We start from the raw sequence: 17,431 nt of genomic DNA, 5'->3' as shown, positions 1-17,431 counted from the left end.
CTAAACTGAGGTTTAGGAGCTTCTGAACTGTGAGGTTGTGGAGCTTCTAAACTCTATTTCTTTCTCTCTCTCTCTCTCTCTCTCTTTCTCTCTCCCTCTCTCTCCCTCTCTCTCTCTCTCTTTCTCTCTCTCTCTCTCTTTCTCAGCGCCAGTGGGTCAGGGTGAGAGAGTATAAAAGGGAGAATTGTGACTTTAATGATGGTGAATGACGGTCAACATTGGCAGTCGTCTCTCTCTCTCACACACACACATATAATGAGAGAAAGATAGCGACAGAGGTGTCTTTGTCCGTCTCTTTTTTTTTTTCAAAACCTTAACTCTTAACGATTTTCATGCTTAAAACATCATACCCTTCAGATTACACGCTCACTACAGCACACACACACACACACAGTGGTCATTTAGGAATAGATGAATAAATGTGATTTTAAGATACATGTTCCTCAAAGTACTAATTTACTGGACCTTTTCTCCTCCCTCTGTTTCTACCTGTGCTACCTCTCTTTTTTTGTTGTTTGCTTGCTTTTTCTTCAGTCTTATTTGCATTTTTGTTCTTCTTCCTCTTCTTCTTTTCTGCTTTCTTCTCTTCTTTTGCCCCTTCTTCCCTCTTCTCTTCTCTCTTCTTGCTGTTTCTAAGAATTGAGGGATGTGATTGGGGCACCATTGCAACCTACTGTATATACTTTCCATCAATATACCGATATATTAGCATTTTAACAGGAGAATGTCTTACTGTTTAAAAATCTCATTCATGAACACTGCTGGATTTCCTCTCTTCTGACCCTGTGGTGCTCTTACACTCAGCAGCCTCATCCTTCCTCTTGTTCAGCTTTGATCCTGTAAACTCTGTTTGATCCTCTTCTTGTCTCTGAGCAGAAGTCGAGGCTGACGGATCTGTGTGGATGTTGCTCTGATCTTTACATTAGATGTGCTTGCAGTGTTTCAAGCACTCAGAGGTTTGCTGAGTTCTGTATCTGTAATGTGTATCTGTAATCTGTCACAGGCTGATGCTTTCTTTTTGCATTTCAGCATGACACAGTTACCTGTGGACTGTTATTATAAGGCTTAGAGACTGTCAGTAACTACAAGACCAGAGCCCAGGTGTGCCACCCTAATCCCACAGTCAGGCTGTTAGATTTACATAAGCTGAGTTTGTGGTTGGGAACAGCTGCTTACAGCTAGCATTAGCAGCTATAAATCACGGTGCACACCTAGGATGGAGAACTCCTGTGCTAGAGTTGTGGAATTAGTGTGAAAATAGTGTGAAATGCAGTGTTTGGGTGATTTTACTAATCAAACACACCCTAATTCAGCTCGGCTTCAGTTGGCAGACAGGTTGAGTGGATCTGTTGGGAGTAGCGTAACCCAAATGTGTGCTGGACACAGAAGGGCCTCCAGTGTGTTACAGCAGGTTTATTCTGTATTGCAGGTTTGTCTGCTGCTAGTGTTTAATCAACAGATAAATCTAAATTTATTTACTGTACACACACACACACACATATTTCTGGAATGACCTCAGTAACTGCTTCAGTGGTTAATCTGCTGTCATTTGTCTATTCATTTGTGAGGATTTGATTGTGTTTAATGATGAAACATCATTAGTAATATAAGGATGTTCTTTCTGTCTCATCCCAATAGTTTTAGATGGGTAATCATTATTTCAGAAAACACAGTACTTCTGCTCCACAGCTCGGGGCTAGAGACATTGGGTCTGGTGTCAAAAGGTTGATGCTTATCTGCTCCATAGAGAACCCTATTCTATTGGCAATACTTTTTTGTCTTTTTGCTTGACCCATGGAATCTAGATGTGATTTCTGACATTTGCTTGTCTGTTCAGATGGACAATTCTAGCCAGATGTCGCCGGTCATAATCATTAAAAAAAATATATATGTATATAAATTTAGTGTGCCGTTACTTTCGCACATGCAACAATGTTTTTAAATTCTTGCCAGATATATTTAGCAAATAAACAGTAAATGTACATTAAATATATTAACATATCTATTTATTTTTTCATGCAAAAGTTCCCAGACATTTGCAGATGACTGTAGATAAATGTATATACAGTCCTGAAAAAAACTAGAGACCACTTAAAAATAATGAGTTTCTTTTATTTTGAAAACATCTGGAATATAATCAAGAGGAAGATGAATGATCACAAACCATCAAACCAAGCTGAACTGCTTGAATTTTTGCACCAGGAGGGCATACAATTATCCAAAAGCAGTGTGTAAGACTGGTGGAGGAGAACATGATGCCAAGATGCATGAAAACTGTGATTAAAACCAGGGTCATTCCACCGAATTAATTTCTGAACTCTTAGAACTTTATGAATATGAACTTGTTTACCTAGCATTATTCTGCATCTTTTTTGTTATTTCAGCCATTTCTCATTTTCTGCAAATAAATGATGTCATCTCTGTTTCTAAGATGACACAGCGCAGAAATACGATTCAAACTGTTTCTGAATCAGTAAAATCTGACCTTTCCTTTATACAATCCTGGATACATCTCTAGCCCTACATGACGGATGTGTGTGTAAGTTTTTTATGAGCAGAAGGTTGCGGCAGTGCTGCAGATGGATCTTGAGGGCAGTGTTGCTATGGGCAGGCAGTCTGTCGGCTACAGCCAGATGCCGGAGAACCACAGCTGGGTCCCTTTAGAACACACAAGCATGAATTTAAAGCACATTCAGCATTAGAGTGGCTTGGAATGAATTATTAACCGCTGTTAATACATTCATAAGTTAATAAATACAGGATGTTAAAAGGCTTATGTTAAGACCTCAGTTTAAAGCTGTTAAGCTTCTTGGAGCAGCTCGGTGGGGATGGAAGAAGTGTCATATCAGCTCTTAACACCACAGTTCTGCTGCCTCCCTGATCTTGAATCAGCTCTGAGGCAGATGATGTTATCAGAGCGAACCCCTGTGTCAGATATGTGCCTCCTATTATCAGATACACACATCAGTGAGACAGGTGCAACTCTGACTGTTCCTAGATCAGATTTGAACTGTGATATCAGCCCTAGGCATCACGGTCATGATGCTTAATGACACACACACACACACACACACACACTCTTATACTCCTGAGAGAGCATGAGAGCAATTACGACTCCATTTCTTGCTCATACACACAGGTTATCAGTATTATGTTGCTTCACAGCTCAATGCTGGGGGGTTTATACCCCTCTAGCCCATGTTTGTCTGGTTAAGACACTTCTATTTTTGTGGTAGTGCGTTTTTACAAGGACGAAACAAGCTGTGTTTGTCTGGAGAGCAAAGCTTGATTTTCTCATTTCTTCTGGACGCCCAAAGCCAGCACAGTTGGGTGTTTATTACACCGATTCCCTCTCTGTGGCAATGTGACACACTTTCCTAATGAGACGCACACACACACACACACCAAACACACACAGTTCTACACCAGGAGCATGCTGGGATTCCACTTATTACACTGGAACTCCTTTTCATCAGCTTTAACTTTAGACTATGGCAGAAATCGATTCTCTGAGGTACAGCGTTCACACATACACACACACACATACTTTGTGTGTGAGATCTCTGAAGACAAGCTACAGACACACACACACTCGTCACACTGTCTTTTTTCCCCCCCTTGCGGGAATTGACACATCCCTTGGCCCTCAGAGTGCCCAGAGGAGGGCCTAACACTCACTAATTAAAGCCCAAAACTATTAAAGCGTGCCATCACAGAAACAGCCTGCAGGATCTAGCTGACGGGGGGCCAGAGTGAGAAACACGGCGGGTGTAATTAGCTGTCTGCTGAAGGTAACGAGAACTGGAATGAAAAGTTGGAGCTCTCGAGCCGTTTTAACCCCTTTAGCGCTTTTGAGTTTAAAAAAAAGTATGTTAGTTTTTAGTGTTTAAAGTAATTATAGTGTCAGGTCTTCTATAAGCTAATTATTATTTTCTAGCTACTCATTACTCAGAATCTGTATATTGTTTAATGGGTTGTAATTATTCTGTATGTACTAGGTTAGTACATACTGATTACTAGTAGTAGTTTATCAAGTGGTAATTCGTCTTTGCCAAGAAAGTAGTACCTACAGATTATAGCAATTAATATCTACCACTGTTAATATCTAATAATTACTCAATACCTAGTATGCCAATTATTCAGTAATTAGCAATTAAATAGTACATACATAATTACTTTATATATAATATATATATATATATATATATATTTTTAAAAGAAATACATATTATTTTGTACTTACTAGGTTGGTACCACCTAATTACAGGGTACCTACTAGAATTTTCTAAGTACAGACTATTTATTAAGTAATTCCTATTCATTTGTATAGTACTTACTCAGTACCTAATAATTACTCATTAAATACATATACAGGAACTGATAATTTAGTGTCTACTATTTACTCAGTACATACTTATTATTCAGTAAATAGTAATTACTCAGTACCTGCTGGTTATTCTATTTCTTCTTAATTATTCAATACTTAAGTGTGTAGTTTTTGATTTAAAAAATAATTTACTATCTGTTTATTTTTCAGTTAGTAATTATTTAATCAATGCATTTGTTTCAGTATATACTATACTTATTATTCAATACCTACTGAATAATTTAATATGTATAGCTTATTCTGTTAGTACTGTTAAACACTATCGTGTAACTTGTAAGTTGTTAGAAGTATGTGCCCACATACAGGCTTTTAGGTTTGGAAGTGTTTACGGAAGCAGGTTAACTACAGTCTTATTTATATGAATCCAGTTCTAGCATTTGTTTCTAAGGAATACTAGTGCTTTGCAAACTCTTTACCTGATTTGTTCTAGTCTGTAATCAAAGAAAATAAAATACATTTTCTGAAGCTGAATCCCAGCAGGAGCTCTAATTCTTTCTGTTTGAAAGAGCTGTAGCTAAAGACTGCAGCGGAGCAGCTAATGGCCGTTTAGCTTGATTGTTGAAGTCTGAGCTGTCTGGAAATCTCAGATATTGGTTTGAAAAGAACGGCTGAGGCAACCTTCAGCTTGTTTTATTCATATTAATTTAAACTTTCATTTATGCAGGGAAACCCCACTGAGACCAAAGCCTCATTTGCAGTCGTCCCTTGTGGTCTCCTCGGTAAGGCGCTGTGGGAAAAGTGTGTGTGTGTGTGTGTGTACACCCCCGTGTTGTCTCCTGCTGCGTGTCACACATTAGCTGTGGGACTTCTCGTACTCTCTTGTTACTGTGAGTCTTCTCTCTGATATATTTACAGTCATTAAAGCCTCAGTGCCATGTCTTGGCTGCCCTGGACGAGCTCTCAGTTTACTCAAGAGTGTGGGAAACATCAATATTAGTGTATTATTAGGTCATAATATTAGGTTGATTAGAAATCTCATATGCAAAAGCTGACTTTAGTCATCACATGATATATTATTTCCGTTGCATATCTTGTCCTAACATTCACATGCAAACTGATATCAATTCTACATTGCCAAAGCCTTGTGCAGTCTGTAAATGTACATACATTTAGTACATAATGTTCCTTCAGATTTTGTGGTGGGGTGGAGTGTTGATTGAAAATGTGTGGGATGCCATTGGACACACAATCAGGGATAGATACTATTCCGCGGCCAGTCACATAGTCAGACCTGTGTCTTCAATGTGTGCAGAAACACAGGGTTCCCGCAAGTCCTTAAAAAGTCTTAAATTGTCTTAAATTTACTGTAATTTGCTGTAGGTATACTCCTCAAACTATTAAACACATCTTAGTAGACTGTCCTGCACTTTTAACCACCATAAATAACTTTTATAGGGTTACAAATATGAAAGAAATGAATCCACCAGCTGAAATACTTACTTTTCTGGATGTACTTTGTATGAAGAAACTGATTTAAGTCTGTGATGCTCAAGTCACGAACATTGTCGATGCCATAAAATAGCCAATATGTTGCTGATATGGCACAAAACCCAAACAAACAGACAGTTTGTTTTAGGTACTACATTTTTAGATGGTGCGTTTAATGCCATTGTGAAAGCGCATACTAACATGAGTGGCAAGTTACCGGGGAGAGAACTAAGGTTAGCGAAGAGCTAGCTAACATTAGCAGCTACCTAGCTAATGATACAGTGGAGAGAACTAAGGTTAGCGAAGAGCTGGCTAACATTAGCCGCTACCTAGCTAATGATACCAGGGAGAGAACTAAGGTTAGCAGAGTTAATATTAGCAGCGAGCTAGCTAACATACTAATGTTCGCGGCGAGTTAGCTACATTATTGGGAAGAGAACTTGGGTTAGCGGAGAGCTAGCTAACATTATTTGCAAGCTAGCTAACATGCTAACATGTTCTACATCAAAATGGAACAAAATTGAAAAAAACGTTTGCTTTCCAATACAATAAATTATTTTCTACTAAAAAATTATGGCTACATTTTTGGGCCTTTTTATATTTATTGTGGTCTTAAAAAGTTCATTAGATTTGCCTTTAAAATGGAGCAAGAAGCCTGGAAAAACTATGGCCACTGGTTGCAGGACCACATTAACATATATCTTTGATTGTAGGTGATCGTCTGGTGCCAGTTTATATATATATATATATATATATATATATATATATATATATATATATATATATATTCCTTTCATTTCAGTAGAAATAATGAATGAGCAGGTGTCCCAATACCTTTGTCCATATAGTGCATTTCTACCATATGTATTGCAATGACACTCCACTACTATAATGACTATAAAATCCTCTTGATTTGACTTCATCGCTGTCAGTATTTCACTATAATAACGATTAATAATAAAGCAGACAGAGTGCTGCTGCATCCGTCAGCCTATCAAAGCAGAACGGTTAGATATGAGTGATTATCTGGCAGGACGTTTTTATCAGCACGTGGTGAAGGAGAGCGAGCATGCGTAACAGATTAAGCTCTTTGAGTGTGATGTGGAGTGAGGCTGCCAACACTGGAGTAATCTCTCACTACACAGAGAGAAAGAGAGCGAGAGAGAGAGGGATGCTGGGATGATGTGAATAGCATCTTAATGATTGGTTTCTCAGTAGAATCATAAAAATAGCAGGTGTGAAAGGTGCTGTGAAACATAGTCCTGACCAGTGGACCCAAAATGTATTATTAAACAATAGAAGAAAAAACAAAAAACTGTGTTGAGCCAAAAATCTGACTTAACTTCACCTGCACATTCTTCACACAACAGGTTCCTGACATTGGTGGTTTCTGTATCTACTGTAACTGTAGATTAACCCTTATTTAGAAACCAATATATTTAGAAACTTAATGAGAAAATGTTCTGTTACACTCATTCTACTGTGCAATTCACAAGCAATGTTTAGAGGAAGAATATGGCAACCAAGTATAGGGCCAACTATAGGGAGACTCCACCCACATATATGATTATGACAGGATGCAGCAAAGCTCTTTAGCGCACTTAGTCACTAAACTGAACTGTAAAACTTAAACTAACTGGACTAAACGTACAGATAACATTAAAACAAACACATGAACTATTCCTATGTCCAATGAAAGCATAGACCTGTGGGAGAGTGGGTTCTGTTTGGATAGTGATTGCATTTCGTTTTTGCACAAACACAGCTCTGGTCAGAGACGAATGCAATTCCTGTGCATTGTGATTTGCTTTTGAACATTTGCTGCTAGGGCTGAACGGTTAATCGTTTTTTAATTGAAATCGTGATTTAAATGAAATTGTTTTTTCTGTTGCATGAGCTGCGATTTAAAGTAGCCAATAGCCTGTGTGTGTGTGTGTGTGTGTGTGTGTGTGTGTGTGTGTGTGTGTGTGTGTGAAGACACAGCCTGCTCTTCCGGAGATGCATCACGTTGCAGCGTGTAGTTTATAGAATGTAATGGATAAAAAATAATCGTAGTTTAAATCACAAAATTTTGTGGAAAAATCGGAATTAGATACTTTTACCCAAACTGTGCAGTCGTATTCGCAGCACCACACTGTGGAATACAGTGCAGTTGAGCTGATTGCATTTTATTTGCAATTCTGACTAGGGGTGTTCCATATTGTATCGCACGTGATAATATCTCCAAAAATGTTTTATATCGTATTTTATTTATTTATATTTTATTACCCTGAAATATCGTCCCACCCCTAATTATCACATCATAGTACTACTTTTTTTGCAGTTTTTAGCAAAAGAAAAATTCACACGGTTCTCATTTCCCATTATATATTACTAGTATCATGACATTCTGGATCATTGACTTCTGTTAGCCATATCATATTGCATGCAATAATACAATTCTAAATCATTTTTCTAATTCAGTGTTTTGTCATATCGCCAAAAGTATCGTTATTGTGAAAATACCATGAAATATCGTGATATTATTTTAGAGCCATATCGCCCACCCCTAATTCTGACACAAATTCAGCGTTTTGTTTAGAAAATGTAAATTCTTGTTTATTGTTTTTCAATAAGAAGATCAAGTGCAGTGAAATGTAATGTCGTACTGGTTTTGCATTTCATTTTGGCACGAAAAGCAATGCATTTGGTGGATTACATTTTCATTTTTCCACAGTAGTATTTGCTTAACAATTTAGCCCTAATAGAGATATGCATGTGGGGTGTTCTGCTTTGAATGTGGATGTGATTTCTGCCAGAGTCGCTTGTCTTTTCGGAAAGGAGCCAGAAGTCACCTTTCACAATCTTTACCACATGTAAAAACGTCTTCTATGATGTTTGTGCGGGTGTATCTGCGAGACTTCTGTCTCCAATCCCTGTATCTTGTGACATAAACACTCACGGTCACACACATGTACACACACACACACACACACTCAGGCCCAGCGGCGTGAGGACGTGACAGACTGCATCCAGATCCAGCAAAACACAGAGCGTGATGACAAATATGAGCGAGTGTGTGTGTGTATGTGTGTGCGTGTGTACATGTGTGTGAGCATGAGACGACAGCTGGGTGCGTATTTGACTGTAATGGCAGATGAGAGATGTGTATGATGTGAGATGTATGTGTGTGTGTGCACTTGTGAAAATAAACAGCGCTGTGCCAGAGAGAGAGTTAGAGAGAATAAGAGAGACTGGATGTTGATAAAGGTTTCTGCTGCTCTCTATCTGTATATAAATGCCCGTTTATTTGATATATTATTAACAGTGATGTAATTATTAGGAGGATTAATGGCGTGCTCAGGGTTTGAAAAGGCTAAACAGTAAAACTGCTCTCACTGAACAATAACAAACCACTCCGACTCGCTCTGACACTCCCCAGCACTGCACTGCAACCTGGAGAAGCTTTAAAACACTTTATTACAGAATCTAAATATAGAAACACTGTGTGGATACAATGCATCATAAATGTGTGTGTCAGCCAGACCCTGTTAAATTACAATGAGAGCAGCAGAAGGAGGACATTTTCACACTGATAGTAGTAGATAAATTGGTCTGGGGATGGCTTGGAAATAATCACACTTGTGTAAGTTGAGGTGTTTTTCTAAGTATACCTGAGGTTGAGTACTATGGAGTGAATTCTGTGCCAAAAGTTTTACACAAAAAATAAAATCCACAATCAAAATTTTAAGAATCATAAGAAAAAAGTATATGTTCAAAAGAGAAAACAAATATAGCCAATATATATTTTTAAATATACTTGACTAATTTATTATTCTTTGCCGTTATTTTGAAAGTGATTTCAGTTTGGATTTTTCCAGTCTTTGCTTTTACTTTTATGTATTTGTTGATTTTCTGTGGATTTTGCTGCTTAATTTTTTGCTTCTGAGTTTTGCCACATTTTTCACGGGCATTGGTAGGTCTCAGACGAGGGATTAGGGTACCCACCAATCTAAATTCAGATGACCAATGGAGATTCAAGGGGAACACCTTCTTCTAAACCCTGCCCACCCAAACATAGAAGGAAAAAAATGAAGCAGACGCAAACGAGAGATTTTCCAAATCTGGCAAAATTAAAACTAAAAAAATATATAAAATAACTGCAAAGAATAATAAAATAATTAGGTATATTTGAATATATATATATATATATATATATATATATATATATATATATATATATATATATATATATATATATATATATATTTGCTATATTTTTTTCTCTTTTTTGAATTAGAAAAAGTTTTTTTCCTTTTGATTCTTAAAATTTTGATTGTGGGTTTTATTTATTTATATATTAAATATTTATATATTTAAATATATTCATAAACTTTTTGGCACAAAATTCACTCCAAAGAATACTGACCAGTGTGCTCAATTATGGTATGGCTTCAACTAAACTTGTCATGGCTAACTCTAGCTGTTAAATGGCTTAAAAAAGTGACGGACATCAAAAAGCGAGTCTGTGATTGGCTTAAGTCTAAAGTATTTGACATGTCCTTTACCAGTTGCTTACACCCACTGGTTCTCCAGCCTGCATTGGTGGAATTCTGTCCTCTGGTGTTCAATTAATGCAACTGCATGAGATTTCATAGTAAAATTACATTACATTACAGTACATTTCAGCAGTCGCTGTGGTCCAAAGTGACTTACATTAATGATGTACATAGAGCAATACAAGTTCAAGGCAAAAAAAACCCAAAACATTTTAGGTAGGGCCTAAAGGAGGTCAAATGGAAATAGTGGGACAGAAGAGGAAGGGAGGGGAAGAAGGAAATGAGTAACAGAACGTTGAATTGTCTTTTCCCGCCATCCATCTCGTAAACACACACACACACACATCCCACACATATCTCACAGAGTAAAGCAGTGTACAGAGTAAATTATTAATATAAAAATTAATATGAATAAGAAGTTGCATTTTACACTTAGCAGAACTGTGATTTAACACTGCTTTTAACTGTGTACAATAGGAATTATTCTAAATCTTACACACACACACTTTCTCACACATACACACTTACTTACAATGATTGACCACAGCTCTACATTTATCACAGCATGCCTCAGAACAGTGCTTATTCACTTGCACCCTCTACAGTACTTATAAACACTTGACTGTGTTACTGAGACCTCAGTTACTGTGTGTGTGACTGAAATAGAGAGAGAGAGAGAGAGAGAGAGAGAGAGAGAGAAAATAATGAAAAGCAGGGGTGTGTATGTTATGTTTGATTGGGTTGTTTTACCAGTGTTTGCATCATACCCAGCAGAGACAGTTTTGCTTTTATTCAGCAATATGAGCTCTGTTGACTGAGACTGAGCTCCTTCTTGTAGACTCTAAATGCAGTTCTGTGGGGAGCGCTGCAGCTCGTCTGTCTGTCTGAACTCTTCAGACTCACTGAGGGAGTTTATGCAGGATTAATTGGCTTGTTTGTTTGTTTGTTTGATTGTTTCTCTAATGTTGAGTTTTGTGTTTGTGTTGCAGGTGCTGGAGAGTCGGGGAAGAGCACCATTGTTAAGCAGATGAAGTGAGTGATGCTCTTGCGCGCACACACACACACACACACATGCACAAGCCTGTCACGATAATTAAGTTATCGATTTACCATGCGAAATATATGGACATGACCTCAAATAATTTTTCTGACCCTACTATAGCCTATTGTGTTTACTTAGCAAGGACAGTACCCATGAATGTAATTGAGCCAGTGTTTCAACTAGGGGTGCATATCACAGGGCATCTCATGATACATTGCCCATGATAACAGTGATATCACAATACTGTGACAATGATCACAATATTCTCAATGGTACACAGCATTTGTGTTACTGAAAAGGATAAATTAGTCTTAGGGAGTGTAGAGCGTCCATGTTTCGATAAAAATATCTTAAATAACTTATTTTTGATGCCACATATCGATATGATACGATCGAAACGATACTATATATTGCAGCATTGTTGATTAGATTAGGTTTGGGACAAAATATCAATGTTTAAGAAAAAAAAATAATAATATACCAATATACCAAAATTCTTAATTATCAAAAGCTAAGCGTGTAATTGCATTGTAATTGCAATTATGTTATTATATTAGCATTATATTAGTGGCATGTACTGTTCCTAAAATGACGACAGTGTTGTATACTGCAGTTATTTCTAGAACAATATATTGTCCAAAAATCATGGAATGGGCCAAGTATAGTGTCCCATGAAGCTCCTATAACTCCTATAATTAATGCTGCCTTGCCATGAGCCAGTGTTCTGCCTCACTCACAAGATAACACCTCCTAATTTATACAGGTATAAGTGTTATCAGGTCATCCTTCGAGGTAATACTTCATTATCAGTTGACATACTGCTATCCCATGAATTTTGGCGTTTCAGTGTGTGCTCACAGAACACAAGTACACATCACTAATATCACTTCTGCTCTGATTCTGTGTAAGAAGTATATTATATTTGACTTGTCTTATATGACCTGTATAAGTTTGGGTGGAGTGAGTTACACACACCAGCAGTACACACACACACACACACACACACACACTCCCACTCAGTCTCAGCACCCTGCTGCTCACCACTCCACAGATAATGGCCTTTACAGCCAGCACACTGATGATCCTCTTCACAGACACTGACATCCACCTTCAGGCATCAACACCTCAACACTTCTGAACTTCCAGAGTTTAGAAGAGTCTTTTGTTTCTTTTCTGTCTCGAACAGAGAGACCTCACTGAGTTTCTCATTCTTTTAAAGCCATTTCATCAGCTTTTATTATGTATGGAGATGTCAGTAGTAGTCATATATTATGTCACATGATGTTTTAGTGCTGTTTGAAGTGTTTATTATCAGGGGATAGGCACTACAAGCATGTTATCACTACTGTGATAAATTATGTCATTTTTATTTTTTTTTCAGTAATAACAAAATGCTATGTATTAAATTTGACACATACACATTTTTCTTCTTAAAAGAGACAAAGCCCTAAAATTTTATGAGTGAACATCACCAATGATCAATTACATCCTGCTGAAATACCTTGCACGTATTGACTTGTTGAGGCTAAGCTTTCCATTCAGGGCACTTTCTATGATTTTTATGATTTTTAATAAAACACAGTTGCTGAAATTCTTCTCCCACACCAAATACAAACACTATGATGCCTGTTTAAATTGCAGATTGTGTTTGTGTAACTCTACATGGTTCTACAAAGATTAAAAACAAAAATTCCAGTCGAAAAGTGTCATGTAGGTGTACAGTAAAATTAAAATATTTTCCCGAAACTGAACAAAATTAGACATTTGACCAAATAGTAAATGCTTTTTAGTTTTTTGTTTTTTTTTTCAGGTTTTTGTTCATTTTGCCACTTTTTTCACCAGTGAATAAAACACATAGCCTAAATGTAGAAAAGAAATTGCAATTAGTAAAAGCAGTTAATTCATATTTTTATTAAACGCTTTAACATTTTGAACAGTTTTAGCATCCCAGCATATACCAACAAAGCGCAATGCATTTACTTCAGCAGTGCTATTCTAGTCATAGAATTACTTCAGTAGTGCTATTCTAATCATAAATTTACCTCGGCAGTGCTATTCTAATCATACATTTACCTTAGTAGTGATATTCTGTTAATACTTTTACCTATTTTGTACATGTGAAATTTGAGAAAGACAGAAAAAGACAAACTTTTGGCAAACAAACAAAATGCTATGGTTAGATTGGCTAGATTAGCTACATCAGCTAACATTACTATCCTATCCTAGCCTAGTAATAACTAGTAAACTGAGAGCAGATATTAAGTTTTTTATGTAACCCTTTTTTATATATTATTTTATTTAAATTTGTGGCTCCCACTGCCTGCTCTCTTCCACGCTCCCCCTCCCAGTTTCATATTCAACAGATATACAGGGCAAATCAGGAAACAAACCCTAACCTTAATTCATTCAAATTATTATTATTTGCATCTTTTTTACTAAAATCTGGAGTTTACAGTATAGAGTACAGTATGAACTCTCTTATTAATGAGGGATATGTTTTATAATAATGTGCTGTGATACCTAAACCCTCTGCACAGTCCTGTATGCGTAACAGCTCGTAACCAAACTTCTTCTTTTTGTCTTTCCTTCTTTTTAGCACTCTGTGTTTTCTCCTCATTTCTTCAGCAGAGCTTTCACTTCCCCTTTTTCAGCACCGTGTCTCTCGCTTCTTTTTTTCTCTCCTCTCTCTCTCTGGAGCTGGTCCAAAACAAAGCAGTGTTACATAACCCTCACGGCTGAATAGTCCAGCACAGCGCTTTAGTGTTACAGCGCATGAGAGAGAGCTGTTCTTCATCAGCGGACACAAGAAACGCACAATGGGGGGGAAGATTAAAGCAATTGCAGATCCATAATGTGTTAATGCCCTTCTTACCCCCCCCTCTCTACCCCCCTCTTTCTCCAGGATTATTCATGAAGATGGTTATTCAGAAGATGAGTGTAGGCAGTACAGAGCTGTTGTCTTCAGCAACACCATCCAGTCCATCATGGCCATCATCAAAGCCATGAGCAACCTCAAGATCGACTATGAGGATCCTGCCAGAGCTGTATGTACACACACACAAAATTATTTTACAAAAATGGTTAGGATTAGGCTAAAATGATAAGATTATAGTTCATTATATAGTTTATTATAGTACATGTAAATACATATTTGTTGGAAGTATATATGATATTTTTCGGATTTTTGTAATATTTCAAGATTTTTGTAATAAATATATTTTCTGAACTATAATTACAGTGGCTTACAGTGACAAGTATTCTTACCCCTTGAACTTTTTCACATCTTTGTCACCTTACAACCACAAACTTAAATGTATTGTTATTGAGATTGTAAGTGATAGACCAACACAAAATAGCACATAATTGTGAAGTGGAACGAAAATCATACATAGATTAAAAACCTTTAAACAAATAAAAATCTGAAAAGTGTGATGTGCAAAAGTATTCTCTGAACCCCCTAAATAAAATCCAGTGCAGTCAATTGCCTTCAGAAGTAACTGAAGTCTCTGAGTTAATAGAGTGCAGCTGTGTGTAATTTAGTCTCAGTATAAATATAAATCTTAAGTTTGCCCTTATAAAGCTACCGAACTATAATAATAATAATAATAATAATAGTATTAACAATAATAAGTAACTCTGGGGCATGAATCACTGCAAATATAAAACTACATTATAGAAATAGAATATATATATAAAAAAAGAACTGTTTAAATGTTAATGCTTTCTAGTTTTTTTTTTTTTTTTTTAGCAAATACAGTTCTGAAGTGTTTTCTCTAGGTTTTTACCAGTTTTTAACAGAAGGCACTGCTCTGTGGATGCTTCTCAGAATTTCTAGAATATTTTAGAAAGCCTGATGTGAATAGAGATTCCTAATAAAAGCTAAACTATGTACTGTGACAGGTTTGTGTAGAATTATTACCATTGCAGTATTACACAGTATTATTGGCAGTGCTGTCATCACTCCCATATAACGCAGCTTGACTTTGTGCACAGATTATATTTTGTGTCCAGTGGCCTTGGATGATCCCTGAGGGACACACACACACACACACACACACACAGCGCCTCTGAACTAGTCCATTCACTTGTGATTAAGACGGAGAGTGGAAGTGATGAAAGCTCTGTGTTGTTCATGTGCTAATCCTGTTTGTTACAAATCGAATCAGAGAATGAAAATAACTGCAAGCAAAAAACGACCACACACACACCTCACACTGACACAGAGAAGAAGACACAGGGAGAAAGAGCAGGTAGAACAGACTGTGGAACACCTGGGTTTGTGTATTTACAGTCTGTTTAGTAATGAGAACAAAATTATGAACAGAATAAAGATATTTGTAAAATTTTACAGGTAAAAAAAAAAAAGCTAACAAATCATCATAAATCAGATACAGCGCTAATAAATTTGACAGCTGGTGCTTTTAATAATAATGTTAATATAGTGGGTGAGGGAAAGGGAAAAAGACATACAGCGTCTAAGTATCTCATGCCATATCCTATCGTACGCAATTGTATCCCCAACATTTTTTATATTGTTATTGCAAAAATACCCTGAAATATTGTGCTACTATTTTAGCTCCATGTGGATCATCAGGGTACAACTTTTTTGCTGTTTATAGCAGAAGGAAAATACATACTGTTCTTATTTCCCATTATATATCTACTAGAGACAGATAATCTGTCCAGTATCATTAATGTAACTTCAATCCTGGATATATGAAGTGCATTATTACTATCATGACATGCTAAACATTGACTTCTGTTACAAATCTGGTAAAAAAAAAAAAAAAAAAGCTTATTTAGGGGTGTGTCTATCATCATATTATAAGCAAAAATATCACTAAATAAAGTTTAATATTAATTTTGTTGCAGCCATGTATTCTTAAAATTAATTTGAAAACTAAAAAGGTTATGTATAGTCATACCGTCAAGAATATTGTTATATGGAAAAATACCCTGAAATATTGTGATATTATTTTAGGGCCATATCTCCCACCCCCATCCTGTATATTAGAATAGAGGTTAATTTTAAATAATTGTAATGAACACAAATTATTTTGTTAAAAAAAGCTTAAATTATTATTAATATTAATGTCTTTTAATACAGAATGTAAAAAAAAAAAAAAAAACTAAATAGGTTAATCATTTAATTGTGTGTTATGCAAGCAGTCTATGTTCTGATTGGCTGTTCTTTATTAAATCACATTCAAAAAGCAGTTGAAACTTCAATGGGTGAACTGGATGAACAAATGTATTTACAAAATGCTTTAAAAACTGATTAAAAAAGTATCTGATGGGAATTTTTTTCCTGTTTCCTCCTTACCTGCTGCGTGAACATGGTTTTATTTGTGTGTGTGCGTACGTACGTGCGTGACTGTGTGTGTGTGTTGGATTGTGAGCGCCTCAGTCAGTGGTCCAGATAAATGGCTGGATGTTTGATTATGGTGATGTTTCAGTAATAGACCTGTAGAAGACAGATTAACAAGCAGATCTCCCTCGTTAACAGTGCAATTACAGAACGCTAATGGATCTCAGTGCCCGCAGACTCACCGACTGAGACGTCTGTCTTGCTCACTCTCTCTCTGTCTCGTTCTCTCTCTCTCTGTCTCTCTCTTTATTTGATTCTTAATGAAACTCAGAGACTGTTGCACTCTTGTTTCCCCCCAAAGTCTACATTTTTCTTTTTTCTACATCTCTTATTTCTCTATATCTTACTTGTGCTTTCCCTCTTTTTATTTCCGTTAATCTGTCCCTTAACATGTCGGATTGCTTGTCCTCCTTCATTTCAGTCAGTATCTGTATATCTGTATGTTAAGAAAGCATACAAGAGGACACTGTTTATAAGAAACCTACGAATTGCTCACACAACCCACAGCCTTTTTTTAAACCTTTACGTCATATTAGTTGGTGCTGCTGAGTGCCTCCACTTCCCTTACCACAATGTATGTACTGCATTCTGTTGAAATTTAGTATTTATAGTGTAGTTTCACATCATTCCACATATAAATAGTTTGGCGTTAGTGTGGTTTAAGCTTG

At 36.6% G+C, this 17,431-nt stretch overlaps 1 protein-coding gene across 1 annotated transcript in view; it reads left to right on the top strand.

The window, feature by feature from the left end:
• Positions 1–17,431, top strand: part of gnai2a (guanine nucleotide binding protein (G protein), alpha inhibiting activity polypeptide 2a) — an 80,453-nt gene that overhangs the window by 44,099 nt on the left and 18,923 nt on the right. Inside the window, exons 2-3 of the mRNA XM_007254555.4 lie at positions 11,343–11,385; positions 14,298–14,439. Of these exons, the coding sequence (XP_007254617.2) occupies positions 11,343–11,385; positions 14,298–14,439 (185 nt within the window). The remainder of the gene's footprint in view (positions 1–11,342; positions 11,386–14,297; positions 14,440–17,431) is intronic.

Source organism: Astyanax mexicanus, chromosome 24, assembly GCF_023375975.1.
Source record: "Astyanax mexicanus isolate ESR-SI-001 chromosome 24, AstMex3_surface, whole genome shotgun sequence".
In the NCBI taxonomy this organism is placed as follows: Eukaryota; Metazoa; Chordata; class Actinopteri; order Characiformes; family Acestrorhamphidae; genus Astyanax; species Astyanax mexicanus.
Note: the sequence above shows the minus strand (reverse complement) of the source record. Positions and strands in the feature narration are given on the sequence as shown.